At 42.5% G+C, this 27,843-nt stretch overlaps 1 protein-coding gene across 6 annotated transcripts in view; it reads left to right on the top strand.

Moving 5' to 3' along the window:
- NUP153 (nucleoporin 153) overlaps nt 1–27,843 on the top strand; it is a 630,217-nt gene that overhangs the window by 18,635 nt on the left and 583,739 nt on the right. For all 6 annotated transcript variants that reach the window (XM_069218389.1, XM_069218381.1, XM_069218361.1 and 3 more), the window contains exon 2: nt 22,588–22,816. In XM_069218389.1, the coding sequence (XP_069074490.1) occupies nt 22,588–22,816 (229 nt within the window). The remainder of the gene's footprint in view (nt 1–22,587; nt 22,817–27,843) is intronic.

Here is a 27,843-nt window from a genome sequence, read left to right on the forward strand (position 1 = left end):
AGCAGAGTGTTAATTCGGCAATATTAGATTAACGCTATGTTCATTATATGGCTCAGTGGATGATGATCCCTCCTTATTTGATTTTATATCTGCAGAATTAGCTCTGTGGCCCACGCCGTATATTGTATGTGGGGATTTGAACTTTAATGGATCGTGGGACAGAGTACAGAAGTTAAGATATTAGGAGGGAAAGATACCTGGGGAGGAAGCTTAGTTTTTCAGGCCCTTAAGAATATGCAAAGGGAAGTGGGGGTTAATAGATGTTTGGCCAGCTTTGGAGAGTCCAAATCCGGGGTACACTTATTTTTCTGCACCTCACAGGAAATTTGCTCAATTAGATTATTTTCTGGTTTCTCCTATATTTCTGGATGAATCGGAGATAAAGCTATACCCTTGTTTTATGGCAGATCATAATCCATTAGTATTAGAGGTCAGGGTTAGAGATGGGCTGAGATTTAGGAAGAACTAGACCTTTGAGAGGGCTTTGCTGAATGACCCCCTGCATATACAGCATATGAAAATGCGGTTGAAAGAATTTTGGGATTTTAATGTGGGAACTGCCCCAATAGAGAGAGTCTAGGACACACTAAAGGCAGTTATAAGGGGGGAAACTCTCGTCTTCAGCATAAGGTGACAAAAACAAGCAGCAGCCCAGCTTCATGTACTCATGGGGGAATTAGAGGTAGCTGAAGAGCAGCTTATTGGGGCAATCCAGAATGATGTTGGGGTTGAGGACGCCCATCATCCGGTATCAATAGCTAGAATGATATTAGGAAAACACTCAATTGAAAGGACAGCAGATTTTTTTTTAACAAAACGAAGGGAATGTTATGAATTTAGCGAGAGAGCAGGACATATTTTAGCAATGCAGACTTGTCGGAGGGCTTCTTCAGGCTCAATTTTGAAAGTGCGAAACAAAGCTGGGTTGATAGTTACGGGATCCGAGGCCATCAGGGAAGCTTTTCTAGAATACCACATAGAATTATATGGTGCTGTCAACACTGGTCTGGAGCATATTGATAGTCACTGGCTGACACTGACTCGGGGTGGTCGAAATACCACAGAGGATCAAATAACATTGGGGCAGGAGGTAACAATGGAAGAACTATCAGATGCACTTGAGGTGCTTCCAAACAGGAAGGCTGTGGGGCCGGATGGCATTCCTATAGAGCTATATAAATGCTGAGGATGCTCTTAACCGTGTTGTTGAAACTGATGATCCATGTACAGCATGGGGGCAACCCCCCTCTGTCTTGGGACTCTGCAAGCATTGTAGTATTTTTAAAGAAAGGCAGGAATCTGACTTGTCTAAGCTCGTACCGTCCGATCACCCTCACCAATAGTGATGCGAAAGTTTACTCTAAAATATTTGCGACTCGATTGTCTGTGTGTGTATTAGTAAATTGGTCAGTTGTAACCAACAGGGATTTTTCCCTGGTAGGGACACAACCGATCATCTTAGAAGGGTGATAGCGCTGTTTGATGCTGCACACGTAGCAGCAGAGCCCATGGCTATGATTCTGCTGGATGCCGAGAAAGCATTCGACAGAGTCAACTGGGAGTACCTGTGGGACACTTTAAAGACACATGGGCTAGGAGGAAGATTCATCACAGCTGTCAGAGGAACCAAGTGCTAGAATACAGATAGGGTTGAATATTTACATCTCTTTAGGATTAAATGGGGTACACGGCAAGGATGTCCATGTTCACCCCTACTATTCGCATTAAACTTAGATCCCTTTCTGCGTTTCTTGGAAATGAATGTTAACGTTCAGCCAGTCATTCGTTATGGGTTGGTGACCAAAATCCTGGCTTACGCAGAAGATGTTGCAGTTATAACCGCCATCCCGGATCTTGCCCTTAAAGAAATCGAGGGAGCTGCAGAGAATTTTGGGGCAGTCTCGGGCTATCTTCTTAACAAAGATAAGACTCCGATAGTTTTGAATGAACACTGTAGGTCGTCGGATACACAAAAAAGTAGAACACGCAGTCTATTTAGGAATTGATATTTGACCCCAGGTAGAGGAGATTGTCCGGACTAACCTTTGGCCTATTAAAGATAATGCTAGGTATAATTTTAGCAGATGGAATAATCTGCATATGACAATCATGGGGCGGTGCAATATGATAAAAATGATGTTCCTTCAAGTGTTATATCTATTTCGGGCGATTCCATTAGAATTTGAAAAATCTTGGTTCAGGAAATTGGATCAGCTGATAATGCGGTTTGTCTGGTCATATGGTAAGATACGTAGAGCCAGTAAATACATGATATTACCAAGGGAAAAGGGTGGATGGTCCCTTCCTAATTTTAAATTGTATCAGACGGCAGCTGCAATGCAGTATATGCAACTGCTGCTCAAAAACGGATGTTCAGTAAGCGATGGGGAATATGTCCAGAGTATCTATGAAGTATTAATTGGCCCTATGGCAAATGGGGCACTGCTCACACTTTTGGAACCCTACTATTTTATGAAGGCTCGGTTCAAAGTTCTAAATGCTGCTTTCAAAGTCTGGGGTTCGTGGCGAAAGAAATGTGGGCTTGGAAGATACAACTAACTATGCTTTGAGTAAGGATAATACTTTCCTTTCTGACATTTTCCGGGATAATATCATCGAAAGGTGGAACCAACAGGGAATGCAAAGATTAGGTGAATTTATCGAGGGCTCTACAGTCACTACATTAGAAAATCTTCATGGGAAATTTGGATTAGCCCAAAGGGGCTTTTTTAAATATCTACAAGTCAGGGATTTTATTCATCGGAAAACTGGCGGTCCAGCGGGGTTTGTAAAGAATTCTTTATTAGAGATGATGAGCTCCTCTGATAAGATTATGATATGATCAATATATGCTAGACTGTGATAATTTACCTGACGATTTAGTGAAGTACAGCAAAAAGTGGTGCGATAAGCTGAATGTGGAAGAGGAGGTTTTTTTATGAATCTCTCGAGCTAGGCCGGACTTCCTTGATCTCAGCATCCCTTCAGGCACAACATTATAAAACAATCTTTGATCTGTATGTCACGCCCGGGAAATTAGAGCAATGGGGTTGGGTGCAAGGAGTGCACTGTCTAAGATGTCAGTTACATGGAGTGGATATAATACATATGTTTGCCACCTGTACGAAGCTGGTGAACTTGCGCATTAAAGTGGGGCTGTTTATTAAAGATGTAGCCAAATTAAACATTGATTTATCACCAGGGGTGGTCATATTTGGGGTTTCGGAGTTAAGCGAGTCATTCGCTAGTAAGTTTCTCTTTATAGCTATGTCAGTGTATCGATTGTGTATTTTTTTCTGCATGGCTGGATCCAATGCCCCCCACATATCAAAATTGGTTAAATCGTCTTCTTGCAATATATCAGTTGGAACAAGCCCTGTATGATCGAAAAGGGAAAAGAGACGCAAAGGGCAAGAAACATGGTGGGGTATTGGGCGAATGGTTAGCTAATAGGTAATGACTGTTTGGCGGTATTGTATCCTCGGCTACATGTTTCTTTCATTTTTCTTGTCTCTGATGAATTAAATGTCTTTTCTTGGGTACTGAATAAAAATATTATTATTAAAAAAAAAAAGTAGGGGTAGCTGCGATTGGAACATCACTGTATCCTTTATAACCGCCTCATGACTTTCAGACAATGGCTCTCAGAGCACTTTTTGAGTATAAATTGTTTATGGTATTGATATCCCAAATCACGTCACTTTCAGTCTATTTACAGTTTCTAGTGGTCATGGAGCTCGCCTTTTAGGGTCAGTGGCTTATTTTTCTGTTTTTTCCCCACATGCAAGCCCATATAAAGTTTCTTAAGATCACGCACTGGTAATTGGTGTTTTTTAAAAGCACTGGTGCACTGAATAAATGAGATTGTCTGATGTGGGTTGATGAGTGTTGTTTGATAGATTGCTTATCTTGCTGATACAACTGTTGAATGGTGCAATGATATGACAAGCACAAGGATTACCCTTGTAGTACACCCAATGTGACTGAGGATGTACGAGGCACCAAGCTTTAAGTTATGGTATGTTTGCGAATTTACCATGGACTCTGTGCTCTGGATTCTCCTCAGGCTGAGTTGTGTATGCAATGATATGAGCAGGTGTGTGGTGTGATTGCCTGATGTTGTGGTGGGTGAGTAATTTGCTACTCACTGGTTGTGACAGACAGAACTATACATATAAAGATTAAGAATAGGTTATAGATGACGCATCCAAAAGAGTCTGTTCCCTTTCAACACACATTAAGCCATGGCTGAGGACCAGTAGATTTAGACCTGCACTACACACCTCATTACTTGACAAATGTGTAAAAGATGGCAGACCAGTAAGACGCTACATTACTTTTAAAGTTTGTGACTACTAAATAGTTCAGTCTATGATGAGACTAGTGGCGTGAGTTCCTAAATTGTGGGGTAGCTGGCTACCCTACCTATACATGTTCCTGTTTTCTGCCTGTTTTTGCTCTGTTAATGTGCTTTCACAAGCAATACACTGCTCACTGTCCCTTTGATAATATAAGCAATTAGTGTTTTCCTCCACCAGTTATATGACAAAACTGATTCATTGTTATTTTCAGGGATTTATTACAGGACCAGCTGTTATGAAAAGACTTAAGCTTTGCTGACTGCAAAGATGATTGAAGTTGCATGGACTGTTAGAGGATCCTTGTCTATCCTAATGAAGGGCCAAGACTTTGTTTGAGCTATAAAAGGGGCCGAAACCTTCATGTAATAGGAATGTTTAAAACATATTATCTCTGCCCATATCCTAACTTTTTAGAAGTCTGACCCATGTACCCTTAAAATTAAAGCAACTCCTTTGGGTATACAAAGAGGTCGTTTTAAAGGTTAGTTCTGATGGATACAACTACCTGTGGATTCCTCACCTCATGAATACTCCCATGGCGCCAGCATTCGACGGAAATCTTCTTACTAGTCTCTGCACGTCGACGAGGACGTCACTGTCGCCCACGCGACGCCGTCTGACGTCATACAGGCAATAAGAGGTCCTCGACGACGTGCAGACGTCAGTTCCCTTTTTTCCGTGCATTCGAAACGGTTATCTTCGAGGGAGCAACTGTTAATCTTGCGGTTACAGTGTATATCTTGCTGCGTAGTCTTTCGCTAGTGGAAATAATGTCGCAGAGAAAGTCTGGATTTAAGCCTTGTCGTGAGTGTGGAGGCAAGATGTCGGTGACGGATCCTCATTCCGATTGCCTTTGGTGTTTGAGCTCCGACCACGACGTCTCGACTTGTGATTCATGTCAGCACATGAATCCAAAGGCTCTTAAAGAACGTGAGGCGAAGCTGTTTATGGCCAAGTCAAAGGAGAAGCATCACAAGAAGTCTTCTCCAAGACATCGGCGTCATCGAGACTCCCGGCGCCGTAGAGAATCTCGGCGTCATTCAAGGGAGGCTCGTTCCAGGTCTCCGGATCGGCGCCGAAGAACATGGGAGGTCAGCCCCACGGTTACGCCGCATCCTTCGACGCCGTTGCCTTCTCCGGCGTCTCCAACTTCACCTGGACAGGCGTCGGTGATTGAGGTATTGGAGCCTCAAGTGTTTTCTCCGGCGCAGACGCCGACGCCGGCGTCGGGGTCGCCTCCGAGACAGGCACCCCAGTATCCGGCTTTTCCCACCCCTGGAGCCGATAGTTCCGCATTCTTGAATGCGATGTATGCCATCTTCCAACAGATGGCTCCAGGGGGTGCTCCGGCTGGGCCTTTGGCCTTTTCTTTGGGTGATCCTGCGCCTCTTCGGCCGGCACCCTTTATGCCCTTTCTCCCGTTTGGGAACGTGGGCTCGGCGCCAGTGTCGGCGCCGGTGGCCGCTCCGGTGGCTTCGGAAGGATTGGCCCCAGGGATTTCCATCCCGTCGACGTCGAGATTTCGGCCTGTGACTCCGGTGGGTCCATCCGTTTCAACTGCTCTTCAGTCGGCGCCGAAGTTACCTGTGGCGCCGGATGCGGCGTCGGTGGCTTCGGAAGATCGGCGCCGATCTCCGACTTCGGCGGAGGCATTGTCGACTCCGCGGATTGAGCAACGACTGCATTCAAGGAGACGTGCTCTCCGGGTACTAGAAGAGCAGGAGTACCAACGAGCCCTAGAGGAAGGAGAGCTAGAGGACTCGGGTGATGGGCTGCGTGGACTGGAGTCGGCCAGTGGGCTGGACACTTCCCCTGAGTGGGACCTTTCGTCCCCGGGGGAATATACTGAGGAGGCTGCTTCCTTTCATGCAGTGGTACGGAAGGCAGCTAGTTTTTTGGACCTGCCTTTGCCGGTGGTGGAGGCGAAACAAAACCTTTTGACAGAGGTGTTACATCCGGCCTCAGCCGCGGCGGAGCCTCTGTTACCTTTTAATGACGCTCTGCTGGATCCGGTTTTAGAGGTGTGGAAGAGGCCGGCATCTTCCCCAGCAGTTCACAGAGCCGCGGCCAGGAGGTATCGGGCGGCTCCAACTGACCCTGTTTTTCTGTCCAGGCACCCTACGCCGGAGAGCTTGGTGGTGCAGGCCTCCTGTTCGTCCAAGTCAGCGCCTGGTTCTTTTCCGACGGTGCCTGGGGACAGAGATTCAAAGAAGCTAGAGGCGCAGTCGAAGAAGATTTTTTCGTCCTGCAGTCTGGCGTTAAAAGCCACCAATGCAACCTGTATCCTGGGGAGGTATATTCATGCTCTGATGGATGACATCTCCTCTTCGTTTACAGAGCTTCCCCAGGGTCTTTTGGATCTTGTCTCAAATGCCCAGGCTGCTGCGACCCAAATTATCCAGACGGGACTGGATACCACCGACTCGGTAGCCAGAGCAATGGGCACAACTGTGGTGGCAAGGAGACAGGCCTGGCTCCGTAACTCGGGCTTTTCGGCTGATGTACAGTCCACATTGTTGGATCTCCCGTTTGATGGGGACAAACTGTTTGGGGCTAAGGCTGATTCGGCCTTGGAACGTTTTAAGGAAAGCAGGGCCACGGCTAAGTCGTTAGGGCTCCAAGCTCCTTCTTCCACGGCCTCTTCCAGATTTTTCAGGAGGTTTCGTGGATTTGGGCGTGGCTCTTCCTCCTCTTCCTTTCGGGGAAGATATCAGCAACCTGCCTCTTCCCATCCCTATAGATCTTTTAGGGGGAGAGGTAGGGTCCGCACCAGAGGAGCCTCTCAGCAGCACTCTGCCTCTTCCTCATCCTCTGGCGGGGTGCAGCAGGGGAAGCAGCCTTAGGCTTCCACCATTTCCAACTCACGCCTCTCCTGTAGGGGGAAGATTACAGCATTTTCTCACCAAATGGGAGACTGTTACGTCGGACAATTGGGTTCTCAGTGTTGTGGGAAAAGGCTACACCCTTCCTTTTCGGGAGTTTCCGCCCCTCATCCCGCCCCGCCCTTCGTATTGTTCACAAGAACACCTCCTGTTGCTAGAACAGGAGGTAGAAGTCCTCCTTTTAAAGGGCGCGGTGGAGTTGGTCCCGGAGCAGGAAAGGGGTCAAGGAGTTTACTCAAGGTATTTCCTGATTCCCAAGAAGGATGGTCGTTTGAGACCAATTCTGGACCTGAGGATCTTGAATTGGTTCCTCAAGCAGGAAAAGTTCAAGATGCTGACCCTAGCACAGGTGCTTTTGGCGTTGAACATGGAAGACTGGATGGTGTCTGTCGACTTGCAGGATGCTTACTTTCATATCCCGATACTCAAGTCACACAGGAAGTATCTCCGGTTTGTGGTGGGATCGCAACACTATCAGTTTGCGGTCCTTCCGTTTGGTCTTACTTCAGCACCTCGAGTCTTCACGAAGGTGATGTCGGTGGTTGCGGCAGAGCTCAGAAGGAAGGGGATAGCAGTATTCCCTTACTTGGACGACTGGTTGATCAAAGCCAAGTCCCCGGAGCTTGTGTTGCGTCATCTGCAGTCAACAACCCAGTTGTTGTTCGACCTGGGTTTTTCGGTGAACGAGCCCAAATCTCACCTAGAGCCCTCTCAGCGCCTCCTGTTCATAGGGGCAGTACTGGATACAACATTGGGTCGGGCCTTTCCTCCGCCTCAGCGGATTCAAGATATTCAGGATTTGGTTCCAATGTTTCGAAATGGAGCGGTAGTTCCAGTCCTCAAGGTCCTTCGTCTGCTCGGTCTTTTTGCCTCCTGCATTCTGTTGGTCACGCATGCTCGCTGGCACATGAGGGCTCTTCAGTGGTGCCTCCGAAGGCAGTGGTCTCAACACAGAGGGGATCTAGAGGGTACTGTCAAGATCTCCAGAGATGCTGCTGTGGATTTGAAGTGGTGGATTGTAAGCAACAATCTTTCGCAAGGAAAGCCGTTCCAGCAGTCGCCACCAGTGGCCACAGTCATAACGGATGCTTCCACTCTAGGGTGGGGAGCTCATCTGGGGGATCTGGAGATCAAAGGTCTTTGGTCTCCAGAGGAACAGATTTTTCACATCAATCTGTTAGAATTACGGGCTGTACGTCTGGCTCTCAAGGCCTTCCTCCCTTCCCTTCGTGGTCAGTCGGTACAGGTCCTAACGGACAATACTACCACGATGTGGTACATAAACAAGCAGGGAGGAGTGGGGTCGTACCTTCTCTGCAGAGAAGCTCTTCGACTATGGTCCTGGGCAAAGGACCATCGGATTTGCTTGATAGCAAACCATCTGGCCGGAGTTTTGAACGTGCGTGCGGACAGTCTCAGTCGCCACTTCTCGGCAGACCACGAGTGGCGTCTCCATCCAGATCAAGTCCGTTTAATCTTCCAGAGGTGGGGGTTTCCTCGGGTAGATCTGTTCGCCACTCGAGAGAACGCGCATTGTCCGTTGTTCTGCAGCCTTCAGTATCCGATGCAGGAAGCGTTGGGGGACGCGTTTCAAATGACCTGGTGCGGCCAGTTGCTTTACGCGTTTCCTCCCATACCCTTGATTCCTCGAGTATTGAGGATTCGCCAAGACCGGGCTCTAGTAATCTTAATAGCTCCGGATTGGCCAAGGAGGGTGTGGTACTCCGACCTTCTCCAACTCTCAATGTGCCCGCCACTCCGTCTCCCTTTCAGGGCAGACCTCCTCTCGCAGTCGCAGGGGCAGGTTCTACACCCCAACCTCCAGAGTCTGCACCTACATGCCTGGAGATTGAACGGGGCAACCTGAGTTCCTTCTCTCTCCCGCCTGAGGTAGTGGATGTTATATTAGCGGCCAGGCGACACTCCACTAAATCTATCTACGCTAATAGGTGGTCTAAATTTGTTGCGTGGTGTGGAGAGAGGCAGATTGATCCTTTGCATGCTCATCTATCGGACGTTTTGTCTTTTGCTCTATCTCTGGCGCAGAAAGGTTGTGCAGTGGCTACCATTAAAGGTTATTTATCGGCCTTGTCAGCCTTCTTATGTCTTCCAGACCAACCATCTTTATTTAAATCCCCTATTGTTATCAGATTCTTAAAAGGTCTTCTAAATCAATATCCTCCAAAGCCATTCGTTATGCCGCAATGGGATTTGTCCTTAGTCCTGACTTTCCTTATGGGGTCCCCTTTTGAACCTATGCATTCTTGCCCCTTGAGGTATTTGGTTTTAAAAACAGTCTTCCTGATAGCTATAACATCAGCAAGGAGAGTGAGTGAGTTGCAGGCCTTATCAGTAAAACCCCCTTATACAACTTTTTATGGGGATAAGGTGGTGTTGAGGACCAAGGCTGCTTTCCTCCCGAAGGTTGTTTCACCCTTCCATTTGGCTCAGGCAATTACTTTGTCCACGTTCTATCCTCCGCCTCATCCTTCCAAAGAGGAAGAAAGACTGCACCGTCTGGACCCAAAGAGAGCGTTGAGCTTCTTTATCGATAGAACAAAGGATTTCAGGCTGGAGGATCAGCTGTTTATTGGATACGTGGGCAAGAGGAGAGGAAAGGCAGTCCACAAGAGAACACTATCCAGGTGGGTTGTTCTTTGCATTAAAATATGTTACTCTTTGGCAAAGAAGGATCCTCCTGAGGGCATTAGAGCTCATTCCACCAGAGCTAAGTCGGCCACTTCGGCCTTGGCCAGAGGTGTTCCTGTGGTCGACATCTGCAAGGCCGCAACTTGGTCGTCCCTTCACACTTTTGCAAAACATTACTGTTTGGATTCTGAGGTTAGAAGGGACGGCCATTTTGCACGGTCAGTGCTGCAGGATTTCTTGGTTTGACCATTTAGGCACCCACCGCCGGGCGTGGTACTGCTTTGGGACTCTATTCATGAGGTGAGGAATCCACAGGTAGTTGTATCCATCAGAAGAACGAGTTACTTACCTTCGGTAACGACTTTTCTGGTGGATACATTAGCTACCTGTGGATTCCTCACGGTCCCACCCGCCTCCCCGTTGCCTTTCTGGTCTTGCCAAGTAATCCTTGAGTGCGCTCCTCTTGGTCTTTGAGGGTGCAATAGATGTATATATAATATATTTATATATATATATATGTATATATGTATATATCTTTATGTATATACTTGGTGTGTGTATATATTTTAAAAGAGAGAGTTTTATATATATATATATATATATATATATATATATATATATACATAAAAAGATTTACAGTTATTCATACAATGTGGTGTATTTTTACAATATAATGGATGTTGCCTTGCTCTTTCATTGCATTGCCTGGTTGTTCTCATGCACGTAAAAAATGATTGGTACTGACGTCCGCACGTCGTCGAGGACCTCTTATTGCCTGTATGACGTCAGACGGCGTCGCGTGGGCGACAGTGACGTCCTCGTCGACGTGCAGAGACTAGTAAGAAGATTTCCGTCGAATGCTGGCGCCATGGGAGTATTCATGAGGTGAGGAATCCACAGGTAGCTAATGTATCCACCAGAAAAGTCGTTACCGAAGGTAAGTAACTCGTTCTTCTGGATCCTTCGCTTATCCAGCACCCCTTATTTTTATCTCTCACGCTGAGATTGAGACCACCTTGGGGATATCATCCTACTAAAGTGGAGCGGAGAAACCCACGATGAAGCTTTATTTTATTTTTTTGGTTGACAGTACTGCTCCCTCTGCTTCCGAATTCTTGGTGTTGTTGAAAGTAAACTGAATCATGAGCAGAGAAAATTTGAAATAAAAGGCAACTGAATTAATTTTGTTGAATACTTGCATATCTTGATCCAGATATGTGTAGGATCTTTCTCAAAGGCTATGCAATTTTGCCAATTTTCCTTGTACCACACACCAGGGCCTGTCCTTACTCTACAGCTCCCACTTCATTTTCTTTTGATTTAATTTATAAAGCAATTTCTCAAGTGCTCAAATGATCATTATTGCAATCAAAACAGAAATCGTGCAACATTTCATTATATGAACTAAAAATTATCTGGCGTGATTGAATGACATGTAATCCTTTCATAGATGGGAGGACTTTAACATAAAACAGGGATGGTCAACTGTGTAGTATTGCTTGCATTAGCAAGCTGTTTCATCAGTCTTGCCCTTTATATTCACAGGAAGGTCTGTAGTGTTGTCTTTCTGCCCAAATAGAGCCAAATCTGGATTGTGAAATACCTCCTGATTCAAGATCAGGGACTAGGTAAGGTTAAAATATTGGTGATCGATGGTACTGATTACTCTGGGCTGAACACAGTCTATGTATATGAAATGCAGTAACCAGGTGCTGTCTTTCAGTCTGTCTACTTTTTATATCTGTTCTGCACCCTACATCTGTTTCTACACTTGAAGTAGAAAGCAGATACAAGTCTTGTCTCTCCAGGCAGTATATTTATAGTAGCAAAGGAAATGGCCCAACTGGTTTGGTGGTCTTAATATGCCATCACTTGGGTGGTGTAGGATCCTGGGCTCACCGGTCTGTAGGTCCGGAATTACAAAATGTTTGTTTGGATGTTAAAATCACCTCACTGCTTCCTGCAAACTCTTGGGGTTTGAGTTTCTAAAATCTAGAAGCAGTTTAGTGATGTTTGCTTCTGAGTATAAGAGCTAGTTGTCAATTCCCTACTATAGCCTGCATGCTTGCAATATGAAAACAGGGAAGCGTGTGGAATATGCTCCCTGAATACATCAGTAACACTCTCCATGGTTTGTGAAATGGGAAAAAATAATGATCATTCTTAAAACATTGTAGTTCAGTAGCAGATATAGATTTTTCTCTTTTGGCCAGAGGAACCTGCATCGGTGTGTGTTCAGAGTAAATTTTACTTTTTTTTTATTTTTTATATATATTATATTTTAAGAGGTGTTCACTAATTAATTGGTCTCAACTTCCGTTTGAGTCCCTCTGGCGTTGTATTTTTGCTCACGTCTCTTGTGAGTCTCCTTAGACATACCTTGACCCACAGTGCCCGTTTCACCACATGAAAGTAAAAATATGTATCTATTAGTAGATTACTGCATGAAATGAGGAAATGGATTGCCAACAAGATCACGATTTGTGTGATGCAGCCAGTGCTGATCAGTTGCAGTTGTTTTACCAGATCTGACCAGTTTTGTTGCCAGTTGTTCCAAGACTTTAGTTAGGATGCAAAATGTGTTACAGCCTCTCTTGAAAGTGGCAGTATCGCCTGTCAGCAAAGCTGTGGGTAGGGCTTCATGCTTATCCACGTTAAGACTGAATGTCACTTCCGAATTGACAAACGCCTGCCTAGCGATCCACTCGCATAAGGCAACTAGGCCTTCAAGTAAGGCTATTGAGGCATAACTAGGATTGTGCTCTATATTTGAGAAAATGTCTTGTCTCCAGCATCTCTATTCTCAAACTTTGCAACGTGGGATGTCCTGCTATTTGATAAGTTTTGTTTTGACCAATGACTTTGTGTTTCACCACTGCGCATATTAGTTGCTCAATGTTCACCAGTAGCACATGGTATGTTTTGTTCAGTTGAGCCACCTATGGGCTTTGACATGGCATTAGCCATTACTTTCTGTATTCAGTTTAGCCGCCTATGGGCTTTGACATCGCATTAGCCATTACATTCTGTATTCTGCCTATTGGCTTTGACATGCTGTATCCAGTCTAGCCGCCTATTGGCTTTGACATTGCATGCCTATTGACTTTGACATGATGTATTCAGTTTAGCTGCCTATTGACTTTGACATGCTATTAGATATTCTGCCTATTGGCTTTGACATGATATCATATATTACATTTTGTATTCAGCTCCGCTGCCTATTGGCTTTGACATGATATCATTTATTACATTTTGTATTCAGCTCCGCTACCTATTGGCTTTGACATGATATTAGACATTGCATTTTGTATTCAGCTCCGCTGCCTATTGGCTTTGACATGATATTATACATTGCATTTTATATTCAGCTCAGCTGCCTATGGGCTTTGACATGATATAAGACATTGCATTTTGTATTCAGCTTAGATGCCTATTGGCTTTGACATGACACTAGACATTGCATTTGATATTTAGGTTAGCTGCCTATTGCCTTTAACATGACATTGCATTTGATATTTAGGTTAGCTGCCTATTGCCTTTAACGTGGAGTTAGACATTGCAGTTGAGAATCCAAGCTGTATTTTTCCAAGCTGTGTTTTTGCACCAGAGAACCAAGATGTTTTGCTCTCACAGTAGACTAGACCTGATAAGAGAGGGTACATGGGCGTTGTTTTTCCTCGCTTGAGCTTGGGAACAGGAGTAGTCTTGGAGACCTGGCCAGTCTCCAAAAGGCTTGCTCAGTTTCCCAGGTCTGAGAGGAGGGGGCACACCTTTGTAACGAATGTAACAGGCTGCAGAGAGTGAGATTCGAATCTGCCGGACCTCGTGCTGGAGCTTGGCGCCAGCTGACAGCATCCCGTGTGGGTAGATGAAACTCTTTCTCGCGGCTGACAGGGGTCATCAGCTTGCAGACCTTAGAAAGATGTAGCTGTAAATAGTTCCTACACGGTGAAGTATTTGTTTTGCTTTGCATTCAATATCTTATAAATATAACCTGCTGTGTATATTGCAAACTGATATATTTTGTTTGATTAACGCGGACTGGAAAGCTACTAATTCGTCATTCATATAACAACAATAAAAGTCTTCTTTGACCTCCAGAAGTGCATTTCTGTTGTGTTATGTTAGTGCTTAGAAACTAGATAAGAGGAAAGCACTACATGGGAACACCAACATAAAAATTGATACATTTCTTCTGGTACTACGAAGCTACCTGTTGGCCTAATAGTTAGGCATAGTGACCCTGCTGGTAATAAATAAGCAAGATCATGTCAGCTCTGTAATTTTTTTTAACCTCCTAATTAATGTTTTTGTTTTTTAAGGGATGCTAAGAAAATTTAATTTGGCAAAGTTGAAGCATATTTGTACTTTTTGTCAGCTCCCCAAACCTTTTGCAAAGTCTCCTGTCCTTCACATTAGGAGTTTATTGCATTTAATGGCGTTTAAGAAGTACCTTGCTCTTACTTGTGAGTGTTGCCCTGTTTTGTTGCCAGCAGTAATTTTGTAGTTTGTGAGATGGAACATGTCACCATAGGCATGTAAAATAAATGAAAGTTGCTGTTGGCAAATTTGTATCCTTGTTCTTGTTATCCAGTTCAGTCTTAGTCATTTCACCACTTTTCTTGTTAACTTGTTTGCTGTATTCAGTTTGTCACTCTGTTTTGATAGCAGCATCTTTCATACGATTACCACATTCCTCAACCGTTTAAAAACACACACTCGCCACAAAGTAGATTTGCAGCATAGCTAGCTGTCCCTGTAAAACAATACGTCTCCTGCCAAAAGCAATATTTAAGTGTTCAATAACTCCCAGGGCTAACAATTGGGGTTTAGAATTTGTATAATCCTTAATTTGTGGATAACACTTAATGGGCTTTTCCTGCTTTTTACTGTCCTGTGACGAAGTTTTCTGGGGCTGAATTGTTCCTTTAAATGGAATGTTTGGTTGACAATCCGAATGACTGGGGCGATTGATGTTAATAAACTGCTAAGTAGGCAGAATTATTTAAGCACGTCGCCTGCCCTTTCCCTATGCCCATGTGTGATTTGTGGCAAAGTGTAGGCAAAAGTAACTTTTACAGTAAACCAACAAATTGTTTTGGGCCCTATACAGTTTCTATAATATATCCAAATTCACTCACACTTGTGGCACGTGAAGTTTGACACTAGCAAGTAACCAACAATTAAACAAAGGTGATTTAATATCAACACAGACGCAGTGATATGAAGATGGAAAGGCGCTCAGTGAGGTGAACATCAGCAAAAGCCTGCCGGTTTGAACCAGTTCCTGTTTACATTCTGGGTGTAACTTAAGCAAAAACTAAATTTCCTATGGCATAGCTAGGCTGTAAGGGTGAAAACTGGACATTCGTTACAAATGCTGACCCACTATTTGATTTCAAACCTGCAAAAAAAAATACCGTAGTAGGTAGTCCTACACAACCCTCATGTAGTGTACCTAGTGCTGTATACGAGTGCCTCATAGAGGATCATTCCATGGATTGTTGCCTCTCATGTCTGGACAACTGAATTTGTCATTTCCGAAAGCTTCATAATTTCCTATGGTCTTACCTGGTACTCTGAAAGAAGAGCCTACCCAGCCAAGGCCCAATTGTGCCTTCATGCCTGACGTGCCACTACGATTCCCACTATCTGAGGCCCAGCAGTGTGGTTTCCTCCTATGCCATCTATTTCACTGTCCACCATGGTATTCCCAACTCACTGTGACTGAGCATCTCCTCCTGCCAGATCTTCAGATACGCCAACAGCCACCCTCCAATGACTTACGGGGTGCTGTTTCCTACAGAGTTGCCCACCCCGGATATAACACTTAACAGCTATTCACTTGTAGGATGAGCCATACATAACCTCGCCGTCACACCACCCTTTAAACAATGTGTTTATTAACTTGGAACTCTGCATTATTTTCTTTACATTGTTGCCCTTTTGCGGTTTGTTTGAAGTTGCTATGTAACTCTGGTTACTGTGATCTTGAGCCAAGCACTAGTTTTAGGTCTAACGTGTGTTGAGATTAGCGTCATAAGCTTATCTAATTATTTAGTGAAGTACTTTGCAGCCACCAAACTATTAAGATCAATTAGTTTAGCTACAATTGTTGTACGTAGCGGGTTGGAACACACATTGCTTTTATTTCAGACATACATATGTCAATAATTATTTTGGTTGGCGTGAACATATGCCCTGGTGTTAGCAGTTGTGTACTACAGTTGGATGAGTACATTTCACTTAATTCCAGAAGGTGGTTACTTATGAGCTGAGAAATGTTTTGTTTAATCAGAACTTAAAATGGCTTCAGGCACTTTATTTGGGTTATGTTACCTTAAGTGTGCGCGGCTTACTGGCCTGTTATAAATGTACAGCATATTAAATGATTCTGTAACTTACAGTGGCAGTATTGTGACCAGCTGTCAAGCATACAGTGGCAAGCATGTAAGCCTGACTTCCATGGTAGTGAATGTCAATTGAATGTAGAAATGCTTTGATAAGTTTAATACACTTTGATAGTAGTCCTTGGCATAGCGCTTTAGTGCTCAGGCATGTTGTGCAGGGACAGCGATTGGGGAAACATTTAGGTTGACTCCGATATGAATGATCTGCACCCTCGATTAATTTGGCTTCATTTATTCACTCCCAGGTACACACATCTGGCAGCAAGTGAGTGTGTATTTGTGAACCTCCTTTAGTGATGCATTAGCCCTGTCTATGGATTGCTCCTATCAAAGATCACAACGCCTTCCCCCATTTGCCTCGAAATTTGTTTTGTGGCTATTTTGTTAGGTGCATTGACATTTTGTTCTACTCTTGCCACCAGTCGGAGATTACTTGCTTTGCAGCAATAGTTGCTTAGTTGGTGATAAGGCTGCACTTAAAGTGTCTTAATTGCTTTCAACACTCTCATCCATATCTTAACCATAAATAGACACTCGTGCCAAAGGCAAGCTCCCCATAAACATACTAGAGTTACTTAGTGGTGAAGTGTCCTTATCTGAATAGGCGTTGTGTTGAGATAAATTGTACTCCACTTATCTGTAAACACTTAAACAGGGAAATAGTAACTTTACAGTTTTTTCATCTGCAGAGATAAATTATTTTCTTAAATTGTGGGCAGCTCATTTTCATTCTTGACGTTTACTCTTGTATCAAACTGTTGGGCTTACTTTTCCATTGCATGCATCCTCCTTATATGTTAAAACTTGGCAAAACCTGTCTACTTTTGTCCATCGGTTTGTGTCTGTTGTCGAGAAGACCTATTTCCATCTTACAATGGGCTTGGAGTCCCCATTTCTGACTATTTTGTCACTCATTTGCTTGCTTTTAATTTCAGCTTGTGTATGGTTTTTACTTCTTGTTTGTCACTCCCTTGGAGAATAGACACATCACTTGTGTTCTTCCACTACTCACCTTTGAAGGACTTTTTTTGCTTTGTTTCTGTTTTATTAAGGTCTTGTCCACACGGTGCGTGCGTGTTGCTGCGAGATGTATTGTTTATAGTTCAGTGGGTTTACACCTCCTCCACAGCATGCCATTGTTTTCGTTATCACCCTCAGTTGCAATCTTTTGATTGCTGGGCTCTGGCGATACAGAAAGAGAGCTGAAAGGAACTACACCAAGTCAGGCAGTAAGATATTACTTTACCCAAAGCGTCTTTTTGTGACTTGATGCAAATATGTTCTGTTTCTGAGAATTTACTTTGTAATGTAGTGCCGAGGTGGGCATGAAAAGGATAGGCATGTGTGGACGGTGGGTCCTGGGGGGAGTTCCTCACGGTACTCGAAATATTTAAAAAAAAATAGTTTTGATTGGCCGAGAGAGCTTTTTCTTATGTCTGTCTTTTCATTCCCGCGGGACCTGTACATGTCCAGCGGACCTAGGATCTGATTAGCTAGTTGCAAGTAGAAGAAAACGTGTCTGCTGTTACAGAAAACTGGGTCAAAGTGAAGTATCTATAACATCGCTTTGTTTTTCAGTGAAAACACACACATGCTTCTTAATTCTTTAGTCTGTTCGTCATTCATATTTTGGTTCTGAACACTACAGCCTGCGGCAGTGAGCCTGCCTGCTTCAGCTATTTACTCGTTACTGTGATGATATGGTCCTGCGAATGTTCACATCTGCCTAAAAGGCACTTATGTGCCATGGCTGGTAAACCAATCACTGCTTTAAGATTTGCTTTCATTTCATATTTTTGAAGCAGAATTTCAAATCTGTTATAGATTAGTGAAAACAGGATTGCCAAGGCCCTGCATATTAGTGTTGACAATGCACGTTTCACATTTTTCATAATCCTAGGGCGCTAGGCATTTTGACTAAAAGGTTTGCATGTCCTGCAAGTACTATTTCTTGCCTTCACAACCAACGAACCCATAAAGCTAACATAACTCAAATATTGTACATCTTTCACGATCTCTTTTATGCTTTGCGAAAGACCTGCAAGTGACTTAACAGTAAGAAAAACTTGCTTTAGATAGACAAGCATTGGTTGCTTAATATGGTTGGTCCAGGCCCTGAACAGTTGTGAGGAAACTCATTCAGCAAAGTATTTACGGTTACACAAAGTGAAAAGGATTTTATTCATACATTATGAAAAGTGTGCACCCTGAGCTTGGTTGGGGGTACTTTGCTTAAGTTATCAAGCTAATTTTTTAAAATTTTAGTATTGAGATTGATATTTTTTTCTTGGGTGCAGCAGAGGTTTTACTTTTCTGGGCCTAGTTTTTCTGTGAGAGCGGGCACAAAAGTTTGTGCATCCTGCCTTTGCACTCTCCGAGGATGTGCCACTCGGCGATATCAGCCACCGTTCTACCAAGCCCATAGCAGTGTGTAGTTCTTTTTTCTAGTATATCGAGTCTATTAAAAGAGCAAACGGAGATTAAACGAGGGATACTTTTTTTTCTAGCTGGGCTGCTACTGAAAGGTTTCTTCACCTTATCTACAGTTTGTCACTGAAATTATGTCCATGTGGTGTGAAAATGCCATGGAAGGTGTTTACTTACTGGCTGTGTCCAAAATCGGCAGCCGGGATAACATTACAATTGTTTAAGTGATATTATCGAGGTCATAGAAGATGTCCTGAGTATTGTAATATTTAGGGTAATTAGCAGTTCATTGGGAGGGTTCAAGTTGGGGATACCTTGGGGCATGAGTCAGTTACTTGAGATAACTATAACTGGTGAACATCTGGTTTTTAGAGTTTAAAATCTTATGTTACTGAACATTTCACCCAACTATAACGTTACTTTCCCCTTTGATTTTATTTTTTTATAAAGAATTTAATTTAATACCATACCTAAATCCAAACCCCTACTGAACCCCCTGCTGCGCACGGGCAAGTCCGGTATGCAGCGGACCCCACGCTACACACAGCCTGTAGGATGAGGGGGTGTCCACAGGGCCTGTGCCCAACCATCCACATACAACACCATGGGAACCTCATCTCCCAGGGCCTTTGTTTTGTAAAGGGGGCTGGGCACATGCCCACAATTCCTGCTAATTGTCTTGTTCCTGTACCAATTGGCATGGATCTAATCCTACTTGATAACCACGTGTCTTACTGTTATCCCTGGTGTATTATAACCCCTACACCTAATGCTGTCATTTAATTGGGATTGAGGTGGCTGTGTGTTTTGTAGACTAGCAGTGCTTCCTAATTAGTGTTCCGATATTAAACTAAATTATGGTACTAAACTCTTATCTGTCAACCAGTGAATAGGAGGCTGTCTGGAACTTATATAGGGTAGCCACCTACCCCTTTGAACAAGCAAAGGCATGGTTGTTAGGTTTACACAGTTTTTTCCCTGCCTTTCCGGGCAAGAGACCAGTCCAAAAGGTGAAGTGGTGTTAAGCAACATCATTGAGGTTCTGCAGATCCTCTATAAATGGTGTATGTTGAATTATTAGAAAGTTTTTTTTTTTTCTTTTTTTTTCTAATTGTTTCTATGCATTCTGCTTTACAGCTCACTTACCTCCGTATCCATGTCCGAGGCCTTTAAACATTTGCCCATGTTGGTCGACAGTTTTGGATTCACCGAATGTCGAATGAAATTTAGGGTTTCACTTCACACCACCCATTACAGTCCATTATGGGTCATCGTTTCTCATTTCCCAAAGGGTCTTCTGTATTTGTGATGTCTCTTGATGTTTTGCCTCTCTTGCCTTCTAGGAAAAATTGTAGTGTAAGTTTTCTCTGCTTTCTAGTCAAATCTGATCATCCGATTTTTCTTTTTGGATTTCAACTATGACAGAGAGCATGCCCTTTTGCTTGCAAGAGATATTGTATACAAGGGGCTCAGAACCTGCTTTTTTTTTTTTTTCCTCATTTAAAAAACAAACAAAAAAATAAAATATATATATATATATATATATATATATATATATATATATATATATATATATATATATATATATATATATATATATATATATATATACACACACACACTTCATAGCACATGCTGGCTAACAGGGATCCAGCAAATAAGAGTGACTGACTTCACATCCCCTTCTTTCATGTGGATCCTGGACCACGTACTGATTGCTTCATATTAATTACTGTCCTCCCCTGCTCGCACTGTGACTAAGGTACTATTTACTTCTTCCACTCCCACCCCATGTCCCTTTTTTGCTTCTTCCCCCTTCCACCCACCCCATGTCCCTTTTGCTTCTTTTCCTCCCATCTGCACAGGCGCACTTGCTTGTTTAGCTTCTTCCCCCTCCACCTCCCACTTTCCCCTGGTCTGTGTTGCCCCGGTATAAGGGAAAAAAAAGTGCAATGGCATGTCCATCACTGGATGTTAATAGTGTGTTTTTGTCCATTTCTTTGAAAAGTGTCCCTTTAAAATAAATAACTTTAAAGAAATAATAACAAAAACGTAACCACCATGTTATCCATTGCATCTCACTGTCCTTTTGAGGCTGTCTAAGTATATGGTCTGTGCAGTAAACAGAAACGTTGATATAATTGAAATTTCGTGTAAATTATTCAGATAACCACAGAGTATGCTGTTAGGTATTACTAACCGAAGGCAAATAAGTCTTTCCACAGTGCCCCGACAACAGAAACATTTTTACCCTTATTAGGTTAATATACATATGTTGCTAGGGTTATTTGCTTGCAATAAATAGCTTATCCATGAAAAAACAGGTTTCAGCACTTTTTTTTTATTAGTCACTCTACAGGCACAGTCCTTCTTGAATTAATTCCTGGGCAATTGTGTTTGTGATTTCGTGATGAATGCCCAGGACCGTTTTTTGGCTGATAGTGTAGGGCAGAAACATGTCTAACTTTGTTTTGAGGGCTGTAGGACCATTAATCCTGAAGTACTCCCACTATGATGAGTACTATACCTATAGTTAATTTTAGATATACCCACCTGCTCCGCTAAGAAAGGAACACTTAGGCTTAGTGCATGTCATTTTAAAATTTCTTTCCCCGGTACCTTGATTGTATATGCAGTGCTCCATGGAATATGGTTGAGCCTATTAGCAGCCAGGATGAACTGTTGATGAAGCATGTCGCTGTTAGTGTGTGAAGGTTATATTATAAAAAGCATGGTGCTTGTATGAGTTTCTCAGCCTGCCAGGCGTTGTCATTGGCAGATGTATACTTTTTGTGTTGGATCACTTAAGACCCCCATGCACCAAATGTTAAGCTGAGTGCTGGTCACCAGGGACTGAGCCACAGTTTGGGTCTAGATTAAGTTGCTTTTTTGCTTGGTTTTGTAGTAATTCGAAGAATTCTAATCAAGTAAAAAAAAAAAAAAAAAAAACTTTACCTGTATGAGTATGTTTCCTTGTGCAGTGAACAAAGACACGTTTCTCTTGCCTGGTTTTATCTCTAATGCTGCTCAGCTGATGGTCTCTGAGTATGCTAGTTTAGCATTGGCTTAAAGCCTTCCTTGTCCAAACACTCATTTGCTCAGAATAGAGATTATTAATAGCATGCAAAACAAAAGGTGTGAGCCTGTCGTCCAGTTTTGCTTACATATTCTGTGCTAAGTGAGTTTAATGCATGAGCTTTCAGTCGTATAGAACTTACACAAGTGTTTTTTTTTTAATTTATTTTTTTGTTATTTTTTATTACATCATCCTGGCACTTAATCTTTTGGTATTGCTGCCAGCTATTAAAAGCAGGTGTTTTGTGAGTCGTTGTGGCACAGTAGACTTATGAATATATTTTTTCTTCAATAAGAGGTCCTCCTAAGGAGAAACAGGAGTGAGTTGGGGCACAGTGAAGCCTTGGTTAGACTTGAAGTAACCTGATGTGCATAGTGTGCATTCAAGATTTGACAATAGCAGTGTAATGTTTGTATGATGTCAATGCTGAAGTGAGTGCATGAACATTTTACTACTGCACTAGGGCAACAGGTGCCAATACAGATATTGTTTTGAAATGATTTTAACAGGAATATGAGGATGAAATGTGTTACTTCAGCAAGCTGCACGAATAGTCACTTTTTTTTTTTAGGATAATGGGCTTTCGAGCGAATGTATCTTCTGTTTTTGATGAACTTGCCAATTTACTTACATACTTGATTAACTGTAACTTATTAACATTATAACGAAATCCCTTGAAGACATCCTTACCTTTGTTTTGAAGCACCGAAGCCCAAAAGGGTACATTTGGTTGCCTTTTTAGTGATTGTTGCAACATTTTTATATTTTCTCTTTCAATGCAGGGCATTATCGGCCGAGTTACAGATTCGGTGAAAAGTATTGTACCCGTGTGGCTGCAGAGGTATTTTAACAAGAACGAAGACCCCTCTACGAATGTATCGGAAACAAGGGGCCAGAGGGAGAGAACAGAAACGAATCAAGAAAATGATAATCATGTCTATGGCCATGAGGAAACGCCCCCACTGAGCGATGGCAGGGTTACCCCGGAGCCAGTATCCCGGCACGTGGATGGTGAGTACTGAAGGGTTAGAGTTGTTCTATATCCACAGTAAGTGTTTTGGCATTTATTTATGATAACATTGTGTTACTCCTTACTCAAATGCCAGTTGTGTGCAGAACTTTCTTTGGTGTACCAGTATTCCTGTTTGTTTCATTAATCGTACTTGACTGCCGATGCCCACCTTTCATGGTCTGCCACCTGTGTCTTCATGTAATTAAATCTATGTACAGCACGATCAGAAAGATGTTTACGTAATTAGGAATGAGGTCCACCATGTTTGTTTCTTCTCTTCAGTTTGTGGGTCAGCTGTGGTATACAATTAATTACTCTAAAATGTAGTTCATTTGCTTAAATAGACCCAAAACTGTGCCAAAACATTCTTACTCAGGTGTTAGATCAGTACTTTATGCTGATCAATCAAGGACCAGAAACCAAGTCTGCAAAATGTGAAGAAAACAGTGCAATCTAGCATTTCTATTGGCTCAAACACACAAATGTTCTCCAGTCTTTGTATTCCCAAGCCTTCTGGCTTGGTCTTTCACATAAGACCTCTTTCCAGCCAATGACTGGTGTCTAATAGGCAATGTTTTGAGGGCTGCATGAGTGTCTTTTTTTATTTTATTTTTTTAAATGTTTTTTTATTTACATGGACAGAATTTTAAAATTTTACTACTTCCTCAAAAGTTAGTCCTTCTCAATGAATAAAGCATTTGGGGCATGAAAGTATATTTAAAAAAAATATTTCTGTTAGGTAAACACCTTTTTGTAATGTTAATTTTAGCTGTGTTTACATAGGTAAGGTATTGTACCATACAACAAAAATAAATGAACATCATTGAACTGCCTCTCCGTGGTTTGGAATCAATCTTCTCATTTCCTGGTTACTGAAATGCTACCACTGTATGTGACAGAACATAAAGTAAAATGTGATGGAGATGTGAGGGGTTTTATTGGTAACTGGAGGAAGTCCCAGAGAGTAAAGCTGCAAACGTTGATCCCATTTGCCGGGGAAGTATATTGTGGTGTTTGAAAGGATCATTCTTGTGTCCTCTATTATTTAAAGACTTTGAAATCCTTCACGGGCCTACTCGTGACCAGTGTTTTAATATTAAAAAAATAATAAATAAAAGTCCTGAGCCCAACGTATTTCACTGAAGGCCAAGGTCTAGCAGGGCTGGCAAATGTCTGTGCCACCTTTGCCTACTAGCCATTTAATTTCAGTGTAAAGTCTTTTTTTCAGAAATATACAGACAGTGCCATCATATGGTGGTCTATCAGAAATAAGTACCAGTGGCATCATACGTCGACATAAATGAAGCACTGTTAGGGGCTCGTGACTTTTTTCACTCATTGTCTCTAATACTAAAATACATCTCAGTCTCTGCAAGGTTACTCCATGGTATCACGAGCATATGGGTTGGTGTCTCAATAATATATTTTAGTGACTTGAAGTTGAATAATGTAAAAGTGAAGATATGATGTTAAAGCATTAGTTTCTTGGGCTTATTTGCCCAAACAGTAAACTTGTTTTTGGGCATGTTCCTCCTTTTGTCAGAAGTAAAACCTCCGTTTTTGACAGTTAGCTTAGCGTGGATGATTAAATGGTGGCAGTGATTCAGGGAGAATACAGCAACTGAAATGCAACTCTCCATACAGGGAGTGCAGAATTATTAGGCAAATGAGTATTTTGACCACATCATCCTCTTTATGCATGTTGTCTTACTCCAAGCTGTATAGGCTCGAAAGCCTACTACCAATTAAGCATATTAGGTGATGTGCATCTCTGTAATGAGAAGGGGTGTGGTCTAATGACATCAACACCCTATATCAGGTGTGCATAATTATTAGGCAACTTCCTTTCCTTTGGCAAAATGGGTCAAAAGAAGGACTTGACAGGCTCAGAAAAGTCAAAAATAGTGAGATATCTTGCAGAGGGATGCAGCACTCTTACAATTGCAAAGCTTCTGAAGCGTGATCATCGAACAATCAAGCGTTTCATTCAAAATAGTCAACAGGGTCGCAAGAAGCGTGTGGAAAAACCAAGGCGCAAAATAACTGCCCATGAACTGAGAAAAGTCAAGCGTGCAGCTGCCACGATGCCACTTGCCACCAGTTTGGCCATATTTCAGAGCCGCAACATCACTGGAGTGCCCAAAAGCACAAGGTGTGCAATACTCAGAGACATGGCCAAGGTAAGAAAGGCTGAAAGACGACCACCACTGAACAAGACACACAAGCTGAAACGTCAAGACTGGGCCAAGAAATATCTCAAGACTGATTTTTCTAAGGTTTTATGGACTGATGAAATGAGAGTGAGTCTTGATGGGCCAGATGGATGGGCCCATGGCTGGATTGGTAAAGGGCAGAGAGCTCCAGTCCGACTCAGACGCCAGCAAGGTGGAGGTGGAGTACTGGTTTGGGCTGGTATCATCAAAGATGAGCTTGTGGGGCCTTTTCGGGTTGAGGATGGAGTCAAGCTCAACTCCCAGTCCTACTGCCAGTTCCTGGAAGACACCTTCTTCAAGCAGTGGTACAGGAAGAAGTCTGCATTCTTCAAGAAAAACATGATTTTCATGCAGGACAATGCTCCATCACACGCGTCCAAGTACTCCACAGCGTGGCTGGCAAGAAAGGGTATAAAAGAAGGAAATCTAATGACATGGCCTCCTTGTTCACCTGATCTGAACCCCATTGAGAACCTGTGGTCCATCATCAAATGTGAGATTTACAAGGAGGGAAAACAGTACACCTCTCTGAACAGTGTCTGGGAGGCTGTGGTTGCTGCTGCACGCAATGTTGATGGTGAACAGATCAAAACACTGACAGAATCCATGGATGGCAGGCTTTTGAGTGTCCTTGCAAAGAAAGGTGGCTATATTGGTCACTGATTTGTTTTTGTTTTGTTTTTGAATGTCAGAAATGTATATTTGTGAATGTTGAGATGTTATATTGGTTTCACTGGTAATAATAAATAATTGAAATGGGTATATATTTTTTTTTGTTGAGTTGCCTAATAATTATGCACAGTAATAGTCACCTGCACACACAGATATCCCCTAACATAGCTAAAACTAAAAACAAACTAAAAACTACTTCCAAAAATATTCAGCTTTGATATTAATGAGTTTTTTGGGTTCATTGAGAACATGGTTGTTGTTCAATAATAAAATTAATCCTCAAAAATACAACTTGCCTAATAATTCTGCACTCCCTGTATAGCCTCTGTGGGTCACGAAAGACGTTTTTTGATGTCATTGTTAATACATTAAAAGATTATGCAGATACGTACTACGACTCCCAGACTGCCAGTTAGAGCCTCGAAAATGTACAGAATGAGATTGACTCTACAGAACCTCTGGTATTGCTAAAATTGATGTGCTTTTGAAGAAACAAATCTGCCTCAACATTCTGAAATGTGGCATTCGGATGTGTCCATGAGCTGGCATTAGTGTTCTTGAGGAACAAAATCTACTCCTATGTGCCTACTTTTATCCTTTGATATTCTGGGGATGTCTTTCTTTAACAGTTCTTTTCCTCACTGACTGGACTCCGTTTCAGGGTATAATGTTTGTTCTGCTTACCGTTATGTTCTTTGCAGCATTCGGTTGTGATTTCAGTTGTAATAGTGGAAAATCGTTTTGCTGTCCAATTTGTGTGAACTTTAATGGAATTTTAGCTGCTGTGTACCTACATTGGTGAGGTGTTGGACTTTGCCTTTTATCAGATCACGTAGGTTTTAACACTAGGTTATCTGTTGCCTGGCTGATCTGGGTGGATTGCTTTAGTGAGCAGTCTATTGGAAACTCTTTAGCTTTGGTGTCATGCTATGTGTGAAAGGTATTTCAATAATTGTGGCTGATGCAACGTGTGAGGAATGTCTCACTGCTGGAAGCATGCTTTGCCAACTGTATGGCTTTGGGGCCTTCTTACCAGTGTAGAGGGTCCAAATTACATGGCAGGATTGAGTAAATTGCAGCAAGGAATGAATGGCAAATTGTGCAACCTAATGCACATTTTGCGATAGTATTACTTCGTTGTTTTGATATTTTAACATTGCACTTCATTAATACCATGTTAACACCCAAATATAGCAGTAAGCACCAGAAAGGTGACCAGTCAGCATTTGCAAATGGCCTTCCACTGCACTGCGTGTTAAGTAATTATTGAACCTTTGAGCTATAAACATTTTTTTTTTTGTTAAAATCTGCAAATTATGCAGCAGATGACGGATTATGTGGCAAATGCGGTAGATCTATAATTCTTGTAAAACGCTGTGGCCGCACAGTTGCATAATTCCAGTGGCTATGCTTATTGTGTAAATGAGTGGGAAGGAAGGTAAGGGAAGAGTGTTGTGTTGGTGTTTACAATCCTATGTACAGGGAGTGCAGAATTATTAGGCAAGTTGTATTTTTGAGGATTAATTTTATTATTGAACAACAACCATGTTCTCAATGAACCCAGAAAACTCATTAATATCAAAACTGAATATTTTTGGAAGTAGTTTTTAGTTTGTTTTTAGTTTTAGCTATGTTAGGGGGATATCTGTGTGTGCATGTGACTATCACTGTGCATAATTATTAGGCAACTTAACAAAAAAAAATATATACCAATTTCAATTATTTATCATTACCAGTGAAACCAATATAACATCTCAACATTCACAAATATACATTTCTGACATTGAAAAACAAAACAAAAACAAATCAGTGACCAATATAGCCACCTTTCTTTGCAAGGACACTCAAAAGCCTGCCATCCATGGATTCTGTCAGTGTTTTGATCTGTTCACCATCAACATTGCGTGCAGCAGCAACCACAGCCTCCCAGACACTGTTCAGAGAGGTGTACTGTTTTCCCTCCTTGTAAGTCTCACATTTGATGATGGACCACAGGTTCTCAATGGGGTTCATATCAGGTGAACAAGGAGGCAATGTCATTAGATTTCCTTCTTTTATACCCTTTCTTGCCAGCCACGCTGTGGAGTACTTGGACGCGTGTGATGGAGCATTGTCCTGCATGAAAATCATGTTTTTCTTGA

The sequence above is a fragment of the Pleurodeles waltl genome, chromosome 2_1, assembly GCF_031143425.1.
Source record: "Pleurodeles waltl isolate 20211129_DDA chromosome 2_1, aPleWal1.hap1.20221129, whole genome shotgun sequence".
Classification (NCBI taxonomy): Eukaryota; Metazoa; Chordata; class Amphibia; order Caudata; family Salamandridae; genus Pleurodeles; species Pleurodeles waltl.